This window comes from Onychostoma macrolepis, chromosome 25 (assembly GCF_012432095.1).
Source record: "Onychostoma macrolepis isolate SWU-2019 chromosome 25, ASM1243209v1, whole genome shotgun sequence".
Taxonomy (NCBI): domain Eukaryota; kingdom Metazoa; phylum Chordata; class Actinopteri; order Cypriniformes; family Cyprinidae; genus Onychostoma; species Onychostoma macrolepis.
In genome coordinates this window covers 21,095,618-21,115,943 of record NC_081179.1, presented here as the reverse complement: position 1 = coordinate 21,115,943, position 20,326 = coordinate 21,095,618, and the positions used below count along the sequence as shown (strand labels likewise).

Here is a 20,326-nt window from a genome sequence, read left to right as displayed (position 1 = left end):
GGTCAGATACAAGGTGGAAATTGGACATTGAAGAATAAATTATGACGGACTGTTTTTTTTTGTGCAAGAAACCTTTACTTAAATTATAAGTAGACCTTGTGAAAATCAATGTATGAAACAACTCCTTTAATTTAATTAAATAATCACAATTTCACTTTCCAAACATTTTTTTCTTAGAACACAAATGAAAGTTGTACACATATACATGTCTTACACTTCTATTAAGAGGAAGAGAGGATAAAAAGGATAGAATTGAGTTTATGATATAATGGCAGAAACTGAAAGATAAAAGATCTAATAAGATATTTCTAAGTTTTTGATCTGGCATAAAGAGTTCAAGGTGTTGGGTGTTAAAGTTTATCAGGCATAGTTTATGCCGACATAATGCACAGATTAAGGCATTTCAAATTCAGTAAAATTTCCCTGCTTTGGACAAGGGAAGTGAAATGCAAATACCAACAAAATTCACATCTTCCTCTTTAAAACCAAGAAGACTCTGCTTTCCCACCAAGTTTCCACAGTAAGGCAAGTGTCAAGAGGCAGGTGGAAATTATTTCGAGGGCTGTCTTTATTTCAAGCAGCCTGTTTTTCCTGTGAAGCTGGAGGTTCTTCCTGGGTTTCTTCTCTCTCTCGGTTCCAGTCCTTCAACCCTTCAGGAAGACTTGTATCTTCCTCAAAGCTTCCAGTGCCCTCCACAAACTCCTCATATGTGGACTTCTCCTCAAATGGCCTGGGCCCCAGCAACTCTATCATATCAGCTTTGTCTAGAACTTCTTTTTCCAGCAAGCGTTTACCAACCTATTCACAAAAACAAAAGCATACTTGCATCAACTCTGCTACCTGACAGAGATGGTCACTTTGCAGTTCTTCATGCTTGAAATATTTAACACTGGGTCATTCTAAATCCTGGAAAAACTAAATCCTGGGTTATTTTGCTTCATGTTTTACACTGCTCATAATTTTCCCAGGGTTTACAATTCATCCTATGTATTGATAAGTTGACGTTTCACAATGTACATTCAATTTTTTTCCTGAATGGACTTACTAGACATAAGAATTATACTCTTCAATGAAACTGACGCGTTTTCCATCACCATTTGATACATTTCCCCTCAAGCCCCTGAATAGACTTTTTACATGCTGTGCTCCTGTCACATTGCAAAGCATGTGAATATGAGGAACGCAACTGCATGTCTGTTGCTAAGCATTTCGTTTCACACAGTACAAGTTTGCCACTGCAATGCAGCGTTAACATCACAAAAGCATTGCCATTGCCTCTAACCCCATGTAAAAAGCGGTGCTAGCCCTGCTTCTAAATTACAAGCATGAAATGTTCCTTTATCCAGGGTTAAGCACAGTGTGAAAAGCCCTTTTGAAATCTTAGCTTCACTCAAATCAGAGATATAAATCTCAAAGTATGAACTAAAAACTTTGATAAAGCTGAGTGACCTCAACAAAACTGTTGAAGATTATACCACTACTTTGCCTCATTTAAATAAAAATGTGACCAAGGACTGAACCCTGAGGCACTCCGCAGGTCACTAATTCTGGCATCTCTGGCATGACTTTGAGGGCTGTTGTAATGGCAGCTAGATTCCACTCTATTTAAAGCTATAAATCCAAGCACAGCATGAGGCACCAGTGTTTTCCAGGACAAAATAATATCAAGCTGTTGGTTCTCACCATTTCCACCTGCTCGTGTTTCTCATTGACGAGTTCCAGTGTTCTCTTGAAGGCCCGGTCGACCAGATCTCTGACCTCCTCATCAATGAGTTCTGCCGTAGCCTCGCTGTATGGCTTCTCCAGAACCATCTCACCCTGCCGGGGCAGGTCAAATGACACCTGCCCCACTTTCTCGCTCATGCCAAACTGAACAATCTACAACAGAAGAGTAAGGGAACAAAACTGTCAAATAAAGTTGTAAACTTGTAATCATAAAGTTATAGGTTGAAAGCCTCAAGAAGCAATCAATGGGCTATCACCACTATGCTGATTAATCACTGCATTGCCTGCCAGAACAGTCGAAGAATCACTTTAAGAGATTGTTAGCAGATTAACCAAATAATCATTAGTTTCAGCTCTACTCCAAAATGGATTGATCCTGTAAGTATTGTACATTTGGATAAAAGCTTCTGCTAAATGAAAAAAGTGTCTAATGTTGCCATGTCATTATAGCAAATGCTGTAGCACACTGAACCACTGAATGAATGATACAAAGCAAGCATAATCTCTTACCTGAGCATATGCTGACTGTGTGACCTTCTTAAGGTCGTCGTGAGCCCCAGTCGTGATCCTGCCAAAAAACACCTGCTCAGCCACGCGCCCACCAAGCATCATACACATCCTGTCGAATAGCTGCTCCCGTGTATATAAATACTGCTCTTTTGGAAGGTACTGTGCATAGCCCAGGCCTTTCCCTCTTGGAATTATGGAAACCTGGAACATAAAATTAGGGAATGAGTGAATGAATCCAATAAATTTCAATAAAACAATTGACAGATGAATGACTCTATTTAAACTGAACTGTACTGCTGCAATGCTAATCCTGGTGGTGTAACATGATGCTCATAGATTATACAAAGTCAGTTTTGCCCCTTGTTCATTGTTAACTTTTTTTTAAAGCAAAGACAATGACAAAGAACTTTTTCTCATTTGAAGCTAAAATATGTGTTATTTATTTAATTTGGTTACTCAAGTTATGTAAAAGGGATTTAAAATATCTTTTGGGAAATAATATCACCTTGAGCAATGGATCAGCATGTTGGAGAAACCAGCCCACTACAGCATGCCCTGCTTCATGAAAGGCTACAGTCTTTTTCTCAGTGGGTTGTAAAACTTGAGTCTTCTTCTCCAGACCTGTAACATGAGAGCACAAAATATGGAATGACTAAGAAATGTATTTCATTTAAAATTTAGGATAGTTAAAGCTGCATAAGCCAACTCAAGCAATCATACACGGAAAGCTTCAACACCACTAAAAAGGAATGAATTAAGAAAGTCTACATTCCTACTTTGTGTTATCTAATGGAAGGAAGCATGTAGATAAGAAAAAGAATGGGACCCAGGACTGAACCCTAAGGTACACCACAGGTCACTGCTGACGTCACTAATAAGACTTGCAGATCTGAACATCATTGTTAGTAGGATGTTTGTAGGATATGCTGCAATTCTAAGCTCTTCCTTTTACCTCCAATGACTCTGTCGATGGCCTGCTCAAAGTGCTTAACACGGATGAATTCATTCAGATGTCTAGCAGCAATGAGAGCTGCTTCATTACAGACATTTGCAATATCAGCACCTGGAGGAGAGAAAAATTAGGGTCTTTATATAGCAATAACAGCAATATTATGCCTGCGCTTATGATTGCTTAATTATCATATCAGCTACATCAGCCTACGCTCACACATGAATTTCAAATATATAATTATCATACAACGTATAATTTTTCTGTTATGGCTTGCACATTTATTTTGTTCAACAGGAAAAGAAGTGTCTAACTAACTCAATGCTCACTCACCAGTGAACCCAGGTGTAGCAGCTGCCATCTTCCTTGCAATGACATCACGGGCCAGATTTGGGTCCAGTTTGAGTGGCCGGAGATGCACTTTGAATATGGATGCTCGACCCTTAATATCAGGAGGCCCTGAAGGATTGACAGAGTACAGACCTTAGATAGTAGAAAATATTTGTCCTAAGCCCACTACACATGAATATTATTGGTGGTCAACTCAGTTTGAAAGACAAATAACACTTGCTGCAATTAATTTTCATAATAAATATACCGAATTAGGAAAAAAAAGAATTCTTTTTTAAAATTAAATATGGAAAAGAATGTAACAAACTAAAATATTTTAAACTTAAGAAATAAGATGTATCATTTAGATAGCAACATCTTGATTCTAATACAGTATTTTTTTTTTTTTAGCAAATATTGAAATTAATAAATAAAAATAAAAAACAGTAACCGTCAGTGCACTCTGGAATATAATCTCTTGATAAAGACCAGGTGAAATTAAATATTTATTAGATATTCAAAGACCTGTTTTCATGATATAAATTTGTATTTGCTGAAAACTGACAGTACATAATAAAGTATTATTATTAGTGCTGTCAAACGATTAATCGCATCCAAAATAAAAGTTTTTGTTTACATAATATATGTATGTGTGCGGTGTATATTTATTAAGTATATATAAATACACACACATGAATGTATATATTTCAGAAAAATAGGTTATGTTTATATATTAAATATATTTATTTATAATATAAATTATAGGAATATAAATATAGACATGTAAATACATGTAAATAGTTTCAAAATATATACTGTGTAAATATACACAGAACACATATATATATTATGCAAACAAAAACCTTTATTTTGGATGCGATTAATCGCGTAGCACGCAGACAGATGAAAATTAGTGAGTGAAAAAAAAAAAATGCCATTCTCAAAAATTATGGAAAGTTGATGGGTCCTTAAAAAGTCTTAAATGGTACAAGAAAATCTTAATTATGATTTCAGGAGGTCTTAAATTTGGCGACGGAAAGACAGGGATTGTGACTGAACTTCAAAAGGCTGTGATTTCATTGAATAAATATGCAGTGCTGCTTTGTGAACTGCCGTTATCAGGGAAATGCTACATTTCTGCCGTTTCGAAAGCAAAATATATTTGTTATTTAATAAAATTATTTATATTTTGAAAAAAAAAAAATGGTTTAAAGGCTGAAATGTGAAATTTATCATTTTATAAAAACATTTGTTATTTTGAAAGCCTGTATCTGAACTCTAAAATCATGCTTTTTACAATAATTTTAATGTTATTTGTGCAGGTCTTAAAAAGTCTTAAAAAAAAGCTTAAATATATGGAGATACCCTGCTGGTGAGCAGGGTTCATTACTGAACCTCAAGCAGATTTAGTTGAAGACCTCTGATATAATATAATCGCTTGATCACTAAATATTATATACATTCTGTGGCACTGAATTGAAGGACAAAGTTCTTACCCAAGTAAATCTGTCTGTCAAACCTCCCTGGTCGCATCAATGCAGGGTCAAGGACATCTGGCCTGTTCGTACCAGCCAGAACTACAACATTTGTACTTGTATTGAAACCTGTAAAAACAAAAATATTTATAATGTTGATTTGGCATCTTCAAAGGATTTTTCAGATTGAATACAAGTCAAGATCTCAAAATCATGTACACAAATTAAACATACAAGAGTTTTCCATAAGCTCCATGACTTTCAATACAAGTTATTTCCACTATGTTAATCTTTCCTATGACCTCTTAATCAAACCTCGGACCGCTTACCGTCCATTTCCACCAATAGCTGATTAAGTGTGTTTTCCTGTTCACTCTGCCCACCGAAATTCCCTCCGCCCCTTTTCCTCCCCACAGCATCAATCTCATCAATGAAGAGGATGCATGGGCGTTCTTCCTCGCCATAGTAAACATGTCTCTCACCTAATGAAGAAAAGAAAAAGAAAGTAAATTGCATGTCAAAAATGCTTAATTGTAATGGAATTTACAATCATTGGAAATCAACAGTTCACTGCTCAAACTTACTCTGGCTGGACCAACTCCGACAAACATCTCCAGAAACTCTGAACCGTTGACTGTAATGAAGGGAACGTTTGCCTCTCCGGCAGTAGCTTTAGCGAGCAGCGTTTTACCTGTTCCTGGAGGACCTGACAGCACAGCACCCTGAAGAAACACAGAACATTAATTAATAATAACGTTCAGCCAATAATCTTCACTTGTTTTCCTTCTGGAAGGTCGTACCTTAGGGATCTTAGCACCCAAATCCTGGTATTGCTGTGGGTTCTTTAGGAAATTGACAAACTCCATGATCTCCACCTTGGCTTCTTCACATCCAGCCACATCCTTAAACTTGATGTCTATATTGTCCTTCATCATCTTGGCGGTTGATTCACTCATGCTGAAGGGCCCGCCCCTTCCTCCGCCCATCCTCCTCCCATTGGTCCACGTCGCAGAGTGAAAAGCAAGAAGCCAATTAAAAGCAGGGTGGGAATGAAACTCATCAGAAAAGACCTGGAGAAAGAGGAAGACATAGCAGCATAAATATATTTATATTAGTTAGGTTTAATATTATTAATTTAATAATTATTTAGTAGTGGTGTACGGCTCTAGACACATCAATGCTTCTGCCAGCTTGGAATCATTACTCTCAGCAACAAACCAATGAATTTTTTTAAATGACAGAACATTGTGCAGCATATGGTTGTAAAAAACATGAGAAATAAATGAGATAACATTTCACGTGACAGTGTGTTGGTTTGTGCTTTTATGTGTTTTAACTAGTGCTGTCAAACTGTCAAATATGTGTACTGTGTATATTTATTATGTATATATAAATACACACACATGCATATATACATTTAATAAAAATATGTTATGTTTATATATTAAATATATTTATGTATAATATAAATTATATGAATATAAATATATATACATGCAAATACATGTAAATATTTTCAAAATATATACTGTATGTGTGTGTCTTCATATATACATAATAAATATACACAGTACACATATATTCTGTAAACAAAAACTTTCATTTTGGATGCGATTAATCATTTGACAGCACTAGTTTTAACTCAATATTTCAAGTTATTAATATTGAGTAAAGTATTAATGTCATGTTAGCTAGCACCTTCATCTTGTGTTAAGTTTGGCATTTAAGGTTAAGATCTTCTGCCATTCTATTTTATCTGAATGGAACTGATGAAAATGTGTTTAAATTATATACACTTATTAAAACACATTATTTGAATGCATTTATTGAAAACATGATTCGAATAAATTGCTGTTTGTAAAGGCCAATTCACACAAACAAACGTTTGTTGGGTTTTGTTGAATGTTTTACCCGTCGGAGTTGGAATTATACTGATATTTATTCAAAAACATGATTTTAGTAAATATATTATTGTTTATTGAAAAAAAACAAACAAACATGTTTTTACTATTAACATTATTTATTATGACTTTTTTGATATTTTCTATAGTCAACATATTGTGTTTATTAAAGACAATGCAATAAACCAGACCAAAACTTTGGGCAAAAGAGATTTAAATAAAATATAATTAACAGTTAAGAACAATAAAAAAAAAAAAAGATAACATTTCATGCATTAATAAACTTATTATATTCTACACTGTTCAAAGTTTCGGAGTCATTATGATTTTTTTTTTTTAAAGAAATTGATATTTTTATTTAATTTTTAATTGACACTTTAATAATATTACAAAAAAAGTATATTTCAAATAAATGCTGTTCTTTTGAACTTTATATTCATCAGAGATTCCTGAAAAAAATGCATCACAAAAATATGTAGCAGCAAATATGAAGCAACTGTTTTTAACATTGATAATAGTAAGAAATGTTTCTTAAGCATAAATAAATAAATCAATCAGCATATTATTATGATTTCTGAAGGATCATGTGACACTGAAGACTGGAGTAATGATGCTGAAAATTCAGCTTTGATCAAAGCAATAAATTACATTTGAAAATAAATTACAATAGAAAACAGTTACTGTACTAATATTTCACATTACTGTTTTTATTGTATTTTTCATCAAATAAATGCAGACTTGGTGAGCAGAAGAGACTTAAACTTTTTTTTTTTTTTTTACCCCAAACTTTTGAACAGTAGTTTCATTTATGAGTGTAAAATTAAAATAATATATTAAAAAATAAAATACTCATCCCAGACTCACCCGTCACTCTCGGAGGTGTAGACCACTGCTGCTCTATGGGACGGCTCCAGACCCAGCTCATAGTGAGCAGCTTCCAGATTCCTCTCAAACGTGTCCACACTGCCGATGTTAAACCACACGTAGCTCTGAAGGTAAACAACAACATATTAGTGCCATTCCACAAAGATATGAGCTACTGCACAGCAAATGACTGGAACTCACTCCTTCAGAGCTGTCAGCCCCGGGGACCAGGATGACCCTCACAAACTGTTTGTTCACCACCTCTAACCGGTCCACCTGAGCGGAAAAAAGATTGTTTCAGTGCCAAAAATGACTCAATAGCACTTTACTGTGTGCTGTGACCCTCGAAGACCTTTGAAATGTGTTCATTATCAAGAAAAAGACACACAACACTGCCAACTCACTTCACACGTCTGTAGGTTATTGAGAAGCTATATTCACCATTCAGATGTCATAACTCTTTTCTGTTAATCACAGATTTTGTTCTCACCAGTCCTCTGTCCAGGTACCGATGGACAAAATCCTTCCAGGAAATCTCTCGGCCTGGATCTCTGAGGTAGAGGTACAGCAGGACGGACGCGACGCCTCCCAGTGTGATCAAAATATAGCGGAAATCCTTATCGTCCCACGGTACATCTCTCTGAGAGACATTAAAAACACACATGCCTCAATATTACTGCAATAATGCTAAAATACTTTTTTCACGAAGATAAAAAAACATTACCTTCATAGAAATTATTCTTTAAAAAAAAACAAAAAACCTGGACATTAAAAAAATGGATACCATGATGTAAACTCATAATTGACCTTTATTTATTAAAAATAAAGGCCAATTATGACTACTATTCTATATATATATATATATATATATATATATATATATATATATATATGTGTGTGTGTGTGTGTGTGTGTGTGTGTGTGTAATTTATTTACTATTATTTTTATTAAAACATTCAAATAATTTGTATGAAGAACCCAAAGACTAGACTAGAGAATCTCATTCTTATCACCATAGTGTGACAAAAACATAAATCTTACTGCCATAATTACTGCTTTCAAATTATTAATCACAATTAATCGCATCCAAAATAAAAGTTTGTTTACATAATAAATGTGTACTGTGTTTATTATATATATGTATATATATATATATAATTATTATTATTTTTCTCTTAAATATATACATGCATGTGTGAGTATTTATATATACACATAATAAATATAAACAGTACACTGACTCATATATGTTATGTAAACAAAAACTTTTATTTTGGATGCGATTAATCGTTTGACATCACTAATATATACATACACACACACACACACACACACACACACACACACACACACACACACACATACGGTATATATTTTGGAAATATTTACATGTATATACATTTATATATTTATATTCTTATATTTTATATTATATAAATGTATTAAATATATAAACAACATTTTTCTTAAATATAAAATTAAATATTATATACATAATAAATATATACGGTGCACACATATATTATATAAACAACATTTTTTATTTTGGATGCGATTAATCGTTTGACAGCACTAGCTATAATACCAAATAAATAATAATAAATCTTAAAAAGATAATGCAGCTTGTTACAGAAAACTGAAAAGTGTGTTTAAATATCATGAAAATAATACCACAATTGAATGATCCTAAAGCTTTTCTTCAGATTTTGGGGTGAAACGTGAATGACCTCTCAATGTTTACCTGTAATAATCGAGTCTTCCAGTCTTTCTTCCCTCCTTTCCTTCCTCTTCCTCCTCCTGGCTGATGCTCCGGTCCACTTGCTTTACCATCTGAGTGTTTTATGACAGTTTATAGATTATGATTCAAGTAAAAACAAATACTGTCAATTCTGGTGATATATCTTACCTTTAGGTGCATCGGTGGAATAAGACAAGAGCGGGAATGTGTAATGATTCCCTATGGATGAGCCTGCTTTAAAGCGGTTCAGGGCTAAAAACTGAGGAAGAAATTACGAGCTGAATTATGAATCATACTTGAAACATACAGCGGTGGCCAAAATTATTAGCACACTAGCATTTCCACCAGCTAAAAAAATGGTTTTAAGTCAGTTATTTCTATCTTTTGCTGTAGTGTGTCAGTAGGAAACATCAGTTTACATTTCCAAACATTCATTTAGCCATTAATTGTAATAATCCAGTGAGATTTTTGTTTGCTCCACACAGAGATGTGATCTGATCACCATCAGTCTGTCTGGAGTGACATGAAGAAACTGAGACAGACGAAATCCAGAAGAACTGTGTCTCCAAAACGCTTCAAGAAACCTCCTGCAAAGCTACAGGACTGTTAAAAGCTGTAGGCACTTGTGTAAAAACGCAGTAAAATGAGGATGCTGTCAAAAAAAAATTTCATAAACAGATTTTCTTTATCAATTAACTTCTATTAACTAAATGAAATCAACATTTGGTGTGTGAGCATCCTTTGTGTTTAAAGCAGCTTTGCCCTCGGTGCACTTGAGCAGAGTTTCTCAGGAGCTTTGGAAATATAAACTGATATTTCTACTCACACACTCCAGCAAAAGATAGAAATAACTGACTTAAACACATTTTTTAAGCTGGTGGAAATACTGGCCACCGCTGTATATCAAGAGCTTACTCATCATGACACAGTTGTCTGTTACATCACAACAAAGATGCGTTACATCATAAACACATGTCAGGAATGTATATATGACAGATATATAACATATACACCAGTCAACATCTGAAGTGGTTCAAGGCTTTCTTGTCTTAGGACAACTTTGATGAACTTTTTTGATCCACTTCAAATGTTGACTACTGTATATACACACACACACACACACACACACACACACACACACACACACACACACACACACACACACACACGACAAAACAGACCGACAGCCTATCACATATGTTTATGTAAGGTGAAAACAGCTGATATGATAGATCCGTGTGTGTCCTCTCACCCGCGGATGAGCAGCAGTGAGTCTCGCCGCGGCTCCGGTGCTGAGGCGCAGTAAAGCTCTGGATCCGAAGCGCACAGAAGCAGCAGCAGCCGCCGCGGAGAACAGCCCTGCCATGAGCCCCACACTTCAGCACAAATCCTTCACAACAGTCTCTCTGAACCGGTCTCCATGAGTTGAGTAACTGCTGCTCTGAATGACATTTCCACCAACAGGACCCCACAGGCCGCCTCTGCCTGACGCCTGATTAAAAATTCCGATTTCCTTTCGTTTTGAAAATTATTTTTATAGATAAAAAAGTAATTTTATTTGTTGAATGTGTTTTGAGGTCAGCATTCTTTTTAGTAATATATATATATAAATATATATCTATCGAGAAAATGTAATTTAGCTTTGAACAGGCAGTGAAAGGCGACTTTGGGTCATATGCCTGCAGTGCATAGCGGTGAGGGCGTGACTTTTTCAAGCGCAAACCCCGCCCCGCGACCGATTCTAAGGATTTCATTGGTTGCGTAAAAAAGACAGACATTTGTACAGTTTAAAACTATCCTCAGATAATCTGATGAAACTACAATGAGAAGCATTTATAACGTAATTACGCTATTTGCTAGATTAGAAAGTCCACATGAAAAAATACTAAAGTGTTTTTGAACCATACTATAGTAAAGTATTTGAATTAATTTGTTGTGGTAATTCTATAGATGCAGCGGTAATATAACAACTATAGTAATATAAACAAATTACTTTATACAAGTTTTCTACAACTATAGGTTATATTATACTACAATACACTAGTTTACTGTAGTAAAAACTAAAGTATACTACAGTATTTATTACAGTTAATCAGTTCACTATAGTTGATATGCTGTAGCATTAATTAACAAAGTGTTGTAAACACTATAATAAATACACGTTATGGTTCAAAAACACTATATTTACTTAAATTACTAGTGTTTTTGGGGGCACTGCTAACCTTGTTTCCTCTAAACTGCTTTTAAAACACTGGAACATAGCAAATATATATTATAATTGCTTAAATATATAAATATATGTGCTTTATCTAACGTTTGACTTGTTTTAAAATAGCTATAGGCTATTACATTTTCTATAGAAGTTATCCTATAAAACGTGACTAATCTCAAAATGTAGATTCAAAATATATGTCTTTATTGTAGCTCTTAATTTATTAAGCACGTTGTTAGGGGGTTGTCTATTTAACATGAGGAAGGTTTGTTGATGTGAAGCTTTATCTTGATAGTGATTTTTTATTTTATTTTTTTTCCACACATAACACTGAATTTCAGCTCAGGCTATGCTACAGTTTTAATTTAAAATTGGCTACTAAAACAACTATTGTTGTTGTTACGTCATCAGGACAAATCAGTAATCATGAGCAATATTTGTCCTGACATCTTTGTATTTAATATCATATTCTCTCCATTCCTCTGAGAGCAGCATCTGGTGAATCCTTCACAATGAAAATTCACAAAAAAAAACCGGTAACGTCTTGTAAATAAATATTATAGTACAGTAGTGCGAGTATTTTTGAGACTTCACTGTAAAAAAGAAATCCGTAAAATAACAGAAAAAGTACTGGCAGCTCATTACACACAGCATTATCCATTAATTGTGCAGACATTTCTGTTAACTCTAAAACTCAATGCAATGAAGTGTAAAATTCAAAATACTGGTAAAACACCTGTTAAAAAATAAAAGCGGAAAAATTCCTTCAAATTATACAGTATATCGTGCCCTATTTTTACAGATTTTTTTAAGAGTGTTCCATGAAAAATAGCTCGTGATGTTCCTCGTTTGTAAATTGCTTTGGGTTAAAACATTAGTTCAATGACTAAATGAAAACAATTCTATTTTTTTGTTGTTTTGAGATTTGCTTCAAGTGGCTGGATGGACATCGACAACTAAACAAAATGAAGGTCTGACACCAGTCAAGACAGCGAGCTCTGATCCCGGTGATCCTCAAATGGTGTGTGTTTAGCTTCAAGAGAGCAACCACACATTTGTGTAGTGTTTTACTTTTTCTATTCATTTATTCTTCATTCATTTATCATTTAATCATTTTATTAATCCATATAAATCAATTCTCTTTTTCAAGGTGGTACTCTGAAGGGGACCGTGAAGAAATGGTCAGGGTGAAGGTGGTTTCCTCTGGAATGCAGTTTTCCTGAATTTAACCTATTAGACCTGTTTGTTTTAATGCAGATTTCATGGACCTCTTTCGCAGCTGTGGCTAAAACTGAGGTGGAAAAAGGGAAAACTGAAAAAGGGAGCTCTGGCATTAGAGGGAGGTATGCATGGAGGTGGTTTTCTAAATAGGCATTTAGTACGGTTTTAGGTCTGTACAGCACAGTCAACTTACAGTGAACATGCATTTTGTGTCTTTTGTCTTTATGATGTATTTCAGAGACCCCTGATCAATGAAAACAATTACCTTGTGTGAGGAGGGCATACGATACATTAAGAAGGTTTACAGCATGCGTTTATGACCTCAAGGTTAGACTATTGTAATGCTTTATTGGGTGGTTGTTCTGCACGCTTGATCAACAAACTACAGTTAGTCCAAAATGCAGCAGCTAGAGTCCTTACTAGAACCAGGAAATATGACCATATTAGCCCGGTTCTGTCAACACTGCACTGGCTCCCTATCAAGCATCGGATAGATTTTAAAATCTTGTTAATTACTTATAAAGCCCTGAATGGTTTAGCTCCTCAGTACTTGAGCGAGCTCTTATCGCATTATAGTCCTCCACGTCCGCTGCGTTCTCAAAACTCTGGCCGTTTGATAATACCTAGAATATCAAAATCAACTGCGGGCGGCAGATCCTTTTCCTATTTAGCACCCAAACTCTGGAACAATCTACCTATCACTGTTCGGGAGGCAGACACACTCTGTCAGTTCAAATCTAGATTAAAGACCCATCTCTTTAACCTGGCGTACACATAACACACTAATACACTTCTATAATTCAAATCCGTTAAAGGGTTGTTAGGCTGCATTAATTAGATCAACCGGAACCGGGAACACTCCCCATAACACACGATGTACTCGTTACATCGTAAGTAGAATGGCATCTACGCTAATATTTGTCTGTTTCTTTCCTAGTCTGTTTCTCAGTCCATATCCGATCAGATGGTGGATCAGCACCAAGAGATGATGTCTACAGCCCTGATCGTCAGCGGAGACCAGGACACCCAGATGACCCCAGAGACATATCCCCAGATATATCAACCAAAAATAACAAAATAACTAAAATATAATAAAATACCTAACTACATAATACTACTATTGTTAGAAATTGCAACAAAATTAAAATAGAAATATAAACTTTTGAACTGCGGGTTTCGTCTGGTCAGAGGAGAACTGGCCCCCCGACTGAGCCTGGTTTCTCCCAAGGTTTTTTTCTCCATTCTGTCTCAGAGGGAGTTTTGGTTCCTTGCCGCTGTCGCCTCTGGCTTGCTCAGTTGGGGACACTTAATTTCTAGCGATTATCGCCGATTTGATTGCACAGATACTATTTAAACTAAACTGAGCTAGACAATGACATCTCTGAATTCAATAATGAAATGCCTTTAACTGAAAATTGAAAATTGAGTGTTTAATCTTATTATTATACATTACTGACACTCTATCCTCCAATTTGATACTGTTAAGTGCTTTGACACAATCTGTATTGTAAAAGCGCTATATAAATAAAGGTGACTTGACTTGACTTGACAGCAGAAGTCGGCAACTCAGGCTCTCAATATCCACTTTCCTGCAGAGTTTAGCTCCAACCTTAATCAAACACACTTGAACAAGCGAATTAAGGTCTTCAGGATTACTACAAAGTTACAGGCAGGTGAGTTTGTTTAGGGTTGTAGCTAAACTTTAATGGAAAGGATGTGTGATTTTCCATTTTCCATTTATGAATGTGAAATTTAGTCATTAAAAACAAACAAATAAATAAATGATACATGTGGGCTTGTTACTTGTTACCTAAAAGAGCATCTTTAATTTACATCAACGTTTCGAACAATAAAGTCAAGTGCATTTTGCTCAAAGAAAGACACATTGTGCAGTGCCAAAATAAATGAACAGCCTTCTCTGGCTACTGCTTGCAAAAGCTGCAGCTTTGATCTATATCTTTTTAAAAATGTACTTAATGTTTAGCAGGGTATATTTTATGGAGTTTAAAAGATACTTCTTTGACCTTGTTGGGGTAGCAGCCACATTTTTTTCAAATCAACATTATCAATCACAAACTGACTGGGTTTAATATGATTTTTATTATTTGTGACAACAAAGTAGTAATTTTAATAAGCAATCATAACAATTTGCATTTAAGAATAAAATACACAGTATAGGTTCAATAATATAAATAACATTAAGGCAGCGGCTATTTGCACTAAGTGAAAATAACATATTTTCTTAGCGACAGATGCTATTTACACTAAGTGAAAACAGCAGTATTTTTCAAGCGATATGCTATTTATACTAAGTTCAAATAGCTATAGAATCTATTTACACTGTTAAAATGACAGGATTTTCTGCTATTTATACTACTTATTGCAATAGTGGCAATTATCTGCACCTCAGTATTGTAGTTCATTACAAAACAGTATGCAATAATAACGTATTGAGTGAAAATTATCATTTTAATTCAAATGATTAAATGGATGCCACCTTGGGACAATCCTTCCTTCATTTTTATTGAAAATAAATGCCTTTTTCCTGATGTGAAAAAAAGTTTGGCAAAAGGCGGGTTTTAACTCGGGTCGATTGCGTCAAAAAGCACACGCTTTACCATCTACACAACTGAAACTGCTGTTTGATTAGTGTTGACTACACCAATCACACGTTGGTGGGCAGTAAATAGCCTCTGCCAACAAGGTGGGCTATTTGCACTTAGTGTGAAAAGACACTCCGTAATATTATCAATATGAATAATCTCTAAATATTGGTAAACTGATAACCAGTAAAATACAATGCAATGATATACAATTATGATTTAGGTATGTACAAATAAACAATCTGTTTTGTTAATTAATTAATTATTTAGATTTTTGTCATTTGAAAATGTGTTTTTGTAATTAACTAATTATATTTGTTAAACAGGAGTTCTAATGCTATTTCATGCATTCTGAGTTATTTACACTGTTAAAGAGTTGGATTCGTATGCTAAACATGGCCAAAGTTTAAAAATAAAAAACGATTTGGATGTATGATGGAGTATTTCTGTGGCAAATACACTCCTTCCGGGTTTGTATAAGTTTTGGATTTTTTTTTTTGAGCATGGAATTCCTTGTAGTGGCACTTCTCCTGGAAGAGCGCACACACATCAATCAGAGCAAGAGCGCGAGCACGCCCATCGAAGGCCATGTCCCAAATCACACCAGGACTTGCTCAAGAAGAATGTCTCCAAAGAAGTGTGTTTTTGGATGTGAGGGAAAGATAACCTTGTCCAGCTTCCCAAAGAAACGCTCTCGGTTACTCACGTAACCTCGGTTCCCTGAGAGGAGGGAATGAGACATTGCTATGGGAAATATCCTTTCCTCAAATACTACTGAAGCCTTATTGAATCACGCCAGTGAAACTGGCCAATGGCGTTCAAGCGTGTGAAATATGAGCGGCAATCCCACTCTATATAATTTGGCATTCTAAGATCCTGAGCAAGGTGACACGGCAATAAGTGCAATGTCTCGTTCCCTCATCTCAGGGAACCGAGGTTACGTGAGTAACCGAGAGCCTGACTCGACTAAGTATGTCAAGTTTCACATTCAGAGCCGTAATGAGAGCGGCAATGATATTGGCGCTCTTGGTAAACGCAGCTCAGGTCTACAGGACCTAGTTGAATCCATGTAAAAGTCAGGGGGGCGCGGCAACTAGACTATGCCACATCACACCAGGGGCGGAGTTAACTCCGTTGAAACAGAGAATGTGAAACAGCGGCTGCTTCGGCGCTTTCACATATAGATTAGTTTAAATTGTTTAATTTCAATGAAATCATGTGTTATGATGCAACGGTCGTACCGGTGCTCAATAAGCAGAGTATGATGGTGATCAAGTCCTAAAAGACGTGGTGAACTATATATAACACTGTGATAAACTGATAGGGACAGCATTGAATTGGTGGTGCATCAATACAGGGTGTAGCAAATTTGCTTTAAGTGAGATGAACATAATTAATCATAACGGGTTGTTATCAATTATATATCCATCTTCAGTAATTAACTGTAGCATTAATAGTACAATAAAATGATTAGTTCGTCCGCAGTACAGACTGTCTATTGACACTAAGGAAAATTATTTCTCTGGCCACGACAAATAATTTCCTTACTGAAACATTGCTCCCCGAGCATGTAACAAGACCGGATGTTAAAGTGACCTCGTTCTGAGAGCAGCAGACACAGACAACCAAGTGTGAATACATATGGATGTTTATTAAACTACACTACAGGGGAACATGCAACATCGAACTAGACACAGACTTACACACATTAAACATAGATGCCAACGCAAGGAAGGCATGGAGAGAGAGATGGAGAGAGAGATGGAGAGAGAGAGAGAGAGAGAGAGAGAGGGAGCGGATCAGCTAACTACAACCTGTTTAGAACCATCATAAAATCACATCACCTTAATTAAAAGGGGTCGAAGCCTAGAAGCGCATCTAAATAGTTAACAAGCGGTTACTTGCATGGGTTTTGTGGGTGCTGAGTAAAGCATCCTGGTGCATGTATAATGCGTAGATTCCTGGTCGATTCCTTTAGGAGTTAAAGCTTCGTAAATCATGGGTTGATAAGTCCGAAGTGAATCGACAAAGTTACTGAACTTAAAACTGCCAGAAGCTCGGACTGCCCCTGGAAGGGGAGTCGTGAGGTTTCCAAGGTGATATGTGTGTCTCCAGGGCCCCGAAAGTAAAAGAGAAGACATGCCTTTTCGGTGTGGAAGAAGTTTCCCTGTAACACCCATTTTGGTTTGGTTAGTAATCGTGGGGGTAGTCCACTGGTCAGCCAGGCCTGGTACCGAGGGTCATTTAGTTCTCTTGGAATGTGTTTGAAGTCCGATGGAGAGACAAGATAGTCGATCTGCTTAGCATCTTTTTGACAGTGGGGGGGACAACCCTTGGCAATTAGCACCCATATATCGGTAGAATGTGGGGCCAGGCTGTGTATTATATGCAAATGTCAAAAGGCTAAAAGGGTCTCTTAAGACATAAAGTCCCAACAACCATCAAGGATCATAAGCAGATGTTACAGAATCCCCCCTTTTGGCTGAAAATGTTCAGCTGGAGACATCTTCAGACAACAGTGGATCGTGATGGTCAGATGACTGGTGGATCATGAAGGTCAGATGGCAGGTGGATCACAAATGACTGATGACAGGTGGTTTCTACTTTTCCTCAGCTTGGGTGTTAACCTTGGTCAGGTTCAGCATTGTCTCTGCCAGGGTCCCTCTTCTCCAGTGGTTCCGTTTGAATGTCTAAGGGCTGCAGCTGTGCACCTGTTCATGGACCTTTGCACCAGATTGACTCTCAGGACTGTATGTGGGTCTGAGGAGGTGTAACCTGTCTCTGTCAGTCGCGTGAGCTTCCACTTCTGGATATCTTGGCCTTCTGTAGTGTTTGGTCAAACTGGGTGACGTTTTAGCCAGTTTGTCAAGGTCGGTCACGTTCAGCAACTGCAAGGGCTTCTTGGAGCTGTTCAACTTTTTCCTTTGTTTCCTGCTTCACTCCGTCTGGTACCTTGAGTTTATCCTGGGTTTTCACTTCGAGCTTGTCTGTGAAGCGTGAGATGTGCAACAGCTCTCTCAGGAACTCAGTGGTCTGATGCCTGAAACCATCCTGGACTTTCACTGCCAGTTTGTCTATGCGGCTTTGGCCATGTGTCAGTTCCTTTTGCAGATGGGTGCTGTGCTTGTCGCGTAGTGTCAGCTGGGTTTTGAGGGCTTAACGAACTGATGGCCTTGTTTAGCTCCCCGTGGTGGTGATTCTGGCTTGAGTCGTGTGTCAGGAGTCTCTTCCGAATCGTGACTATTACTCAGAATATTAAAAGTTCAATGGTCTTTAGGGTGAGGCTATCTGTAATGCCTCTTAGTCAGGTGTTCACATCTCCCCCTTGGGCAGTGGGGTTTGCAGTCTGTGACATGCTGGCAGACTGGAAAGTGAGGACTGACACAGATCTGTATAGTGTTATCGGCCCATATGTGGTGTAACAGCTAAGTGTCATTTCAGTGATTGCAAACCCAAAGTGGAGTGTGTTGTAGTGGGGCTTTGTGAACCAGGCTTGCTGTTTCGGAATTGACAGCAACCTGACATGCTCTGACATATTCCGCCACATCTTGCTTTATGCCCGCCCCGTATGCCACTTGTTTTAGTGTCTTATGCACTAAAACACTAATATCTCTGGTACTGTGGTGTCCAGCACATGGTGCGTTGTGGGCATACATTAACCTGACCCCCCTTTGTCACTGTGTCACCACAAGCTTTGGCACAGAGTGGGCATCAGGGACATATTATGGAATGTTGCTCAGCACATGTACACTGTAAAAAAAAATCTGTTAAATTTACGGAAAAATACCGGCAGCTGTGGTTGCCAGAATTTTACCGTGAAAAAGACGGTAGCAACATTTTAGGATTTACAGAACTGTTTAAATTTACAGTGAAAAACCGTATCTCATTAACTGATACAATGTTAATACACAAACCTTTCAGTTAAGACATTTTATTTGCAGAAACCGACTACGCTTAAATTATCCAACTGCCATTTGTTTATAAACTAATATTTATAATGTTTATGTAATGTGAGCATAAGAGTATTGAGAACTACTTTGTTTAAATCCATGAAGAAAATCTTACTGATTTATGCAAAGTCACCAATTCAGCTCAAAACTCTTACAAATAACAGCAACACACATACATGCGTGATTAAAACTAACAAAGAGATTATCTTTATATCAGTAGCTACACAGTTATTGCCTTTAAATAAAGCAACATGCAGCATAACATCAGTGTCTCTCTGTCCGTCCTTGACTTAAACACAGGCTCTACTCTCCAGCACAATGGTGACCCACAAAACACAACAGGAAGTTGACTGTTAGGTTTTACAGTATTTTGCTGTTTATTTTCTTGATTTTACGGTGAAATACCGGCAGCTGTGGTTGCCAGTAATCTACTGTTTTTTACAGTTTGTTCCGTAAATTAAATTTACGGTATATTTCTGTTAAAATGACGTTCCACAGAATGTTTTGTCATCTCACAAATTTAACCCCTTTAATCCCACAGCAAAATCCTCAGTTATAAAGAGCACTTCTATGTGTCCACACTACAGAGTGTTGAAGTAACACTGAAGCAGTGATGAATTAATGAGAGAATTAAGTGACTAATTAAATTAGGATTGAGTTTATTGATGAACACCTGCTGTTAACAAGTAGAATCATTGAAGGAACGAGAAACAAGAGCAGAGAAACAAAACTTACAGCTAAAGCCAAGATGAAATCAACTGAAATAAAACACATGAAATCTCTCAATATTTCAGAAGAGGGTGATTAAACAACTCCACAAACAGCATCTTATTACTAACCACTTTTAC

At 36.5% G+C, this 20,326-nt stretch overlaps 1 protein-coding gene and 1 long non-coding RNA gene across 2 annotated transcripts; one reads left to right on the top strand and one right to left on the bottom strand.

The window, feature by feature from the left end:
- Window positions 1-105: 105 nt before the first annotated feature.
- Window positions 106-11,061, bottom strand: afg3l1 (AFG3-like AAA ATPase 1). Its single transcript, XM_058767947.1, is given in 18 exon segments — window positions 106-798; window positions 1,684-1,878; window positions 2,236-2,436; window positions 2,741-2,856; window positions 3,188-3,298; window positions 3,518-3,643; window positions 5,011-5,118; window positions 5,319-5,438; window positions 5,441-5,471; window positions 5,574-5,711; window positions 5,790-5,974; window positions 5,977-6,059; window positions 7,755-7,879; window positions 7,956-8,030; window positions 8,245-8,394; window positions 9,496-9,584; window positions 9,661-9,751; window positions 10,745-11,061. Coding segments are annotated over 18 exon segments (2,283 nt in total). The 5' UTR covers window positions 10,859-11,061; the 3' UTR covers window positions 106-573.
- An 857-nt stretch (window positions 11,062-11,918) lies between these two features.
- LOC131534863 (uncharacterized) lies at window positions 11,919-14,669 on the top strand. The gene is made up of 3 exons (XR_009269442.1): window positions 11,919-12,725; window positions 12,855-13,047; window positions 13,164-14,669. It is a non-coding gene; the product is annotated as an uncharacterized LOC131534863 (long non-coding RNA).
- Window positions 14,670-20,326: the final 5,657 nt, after the last annotated feature.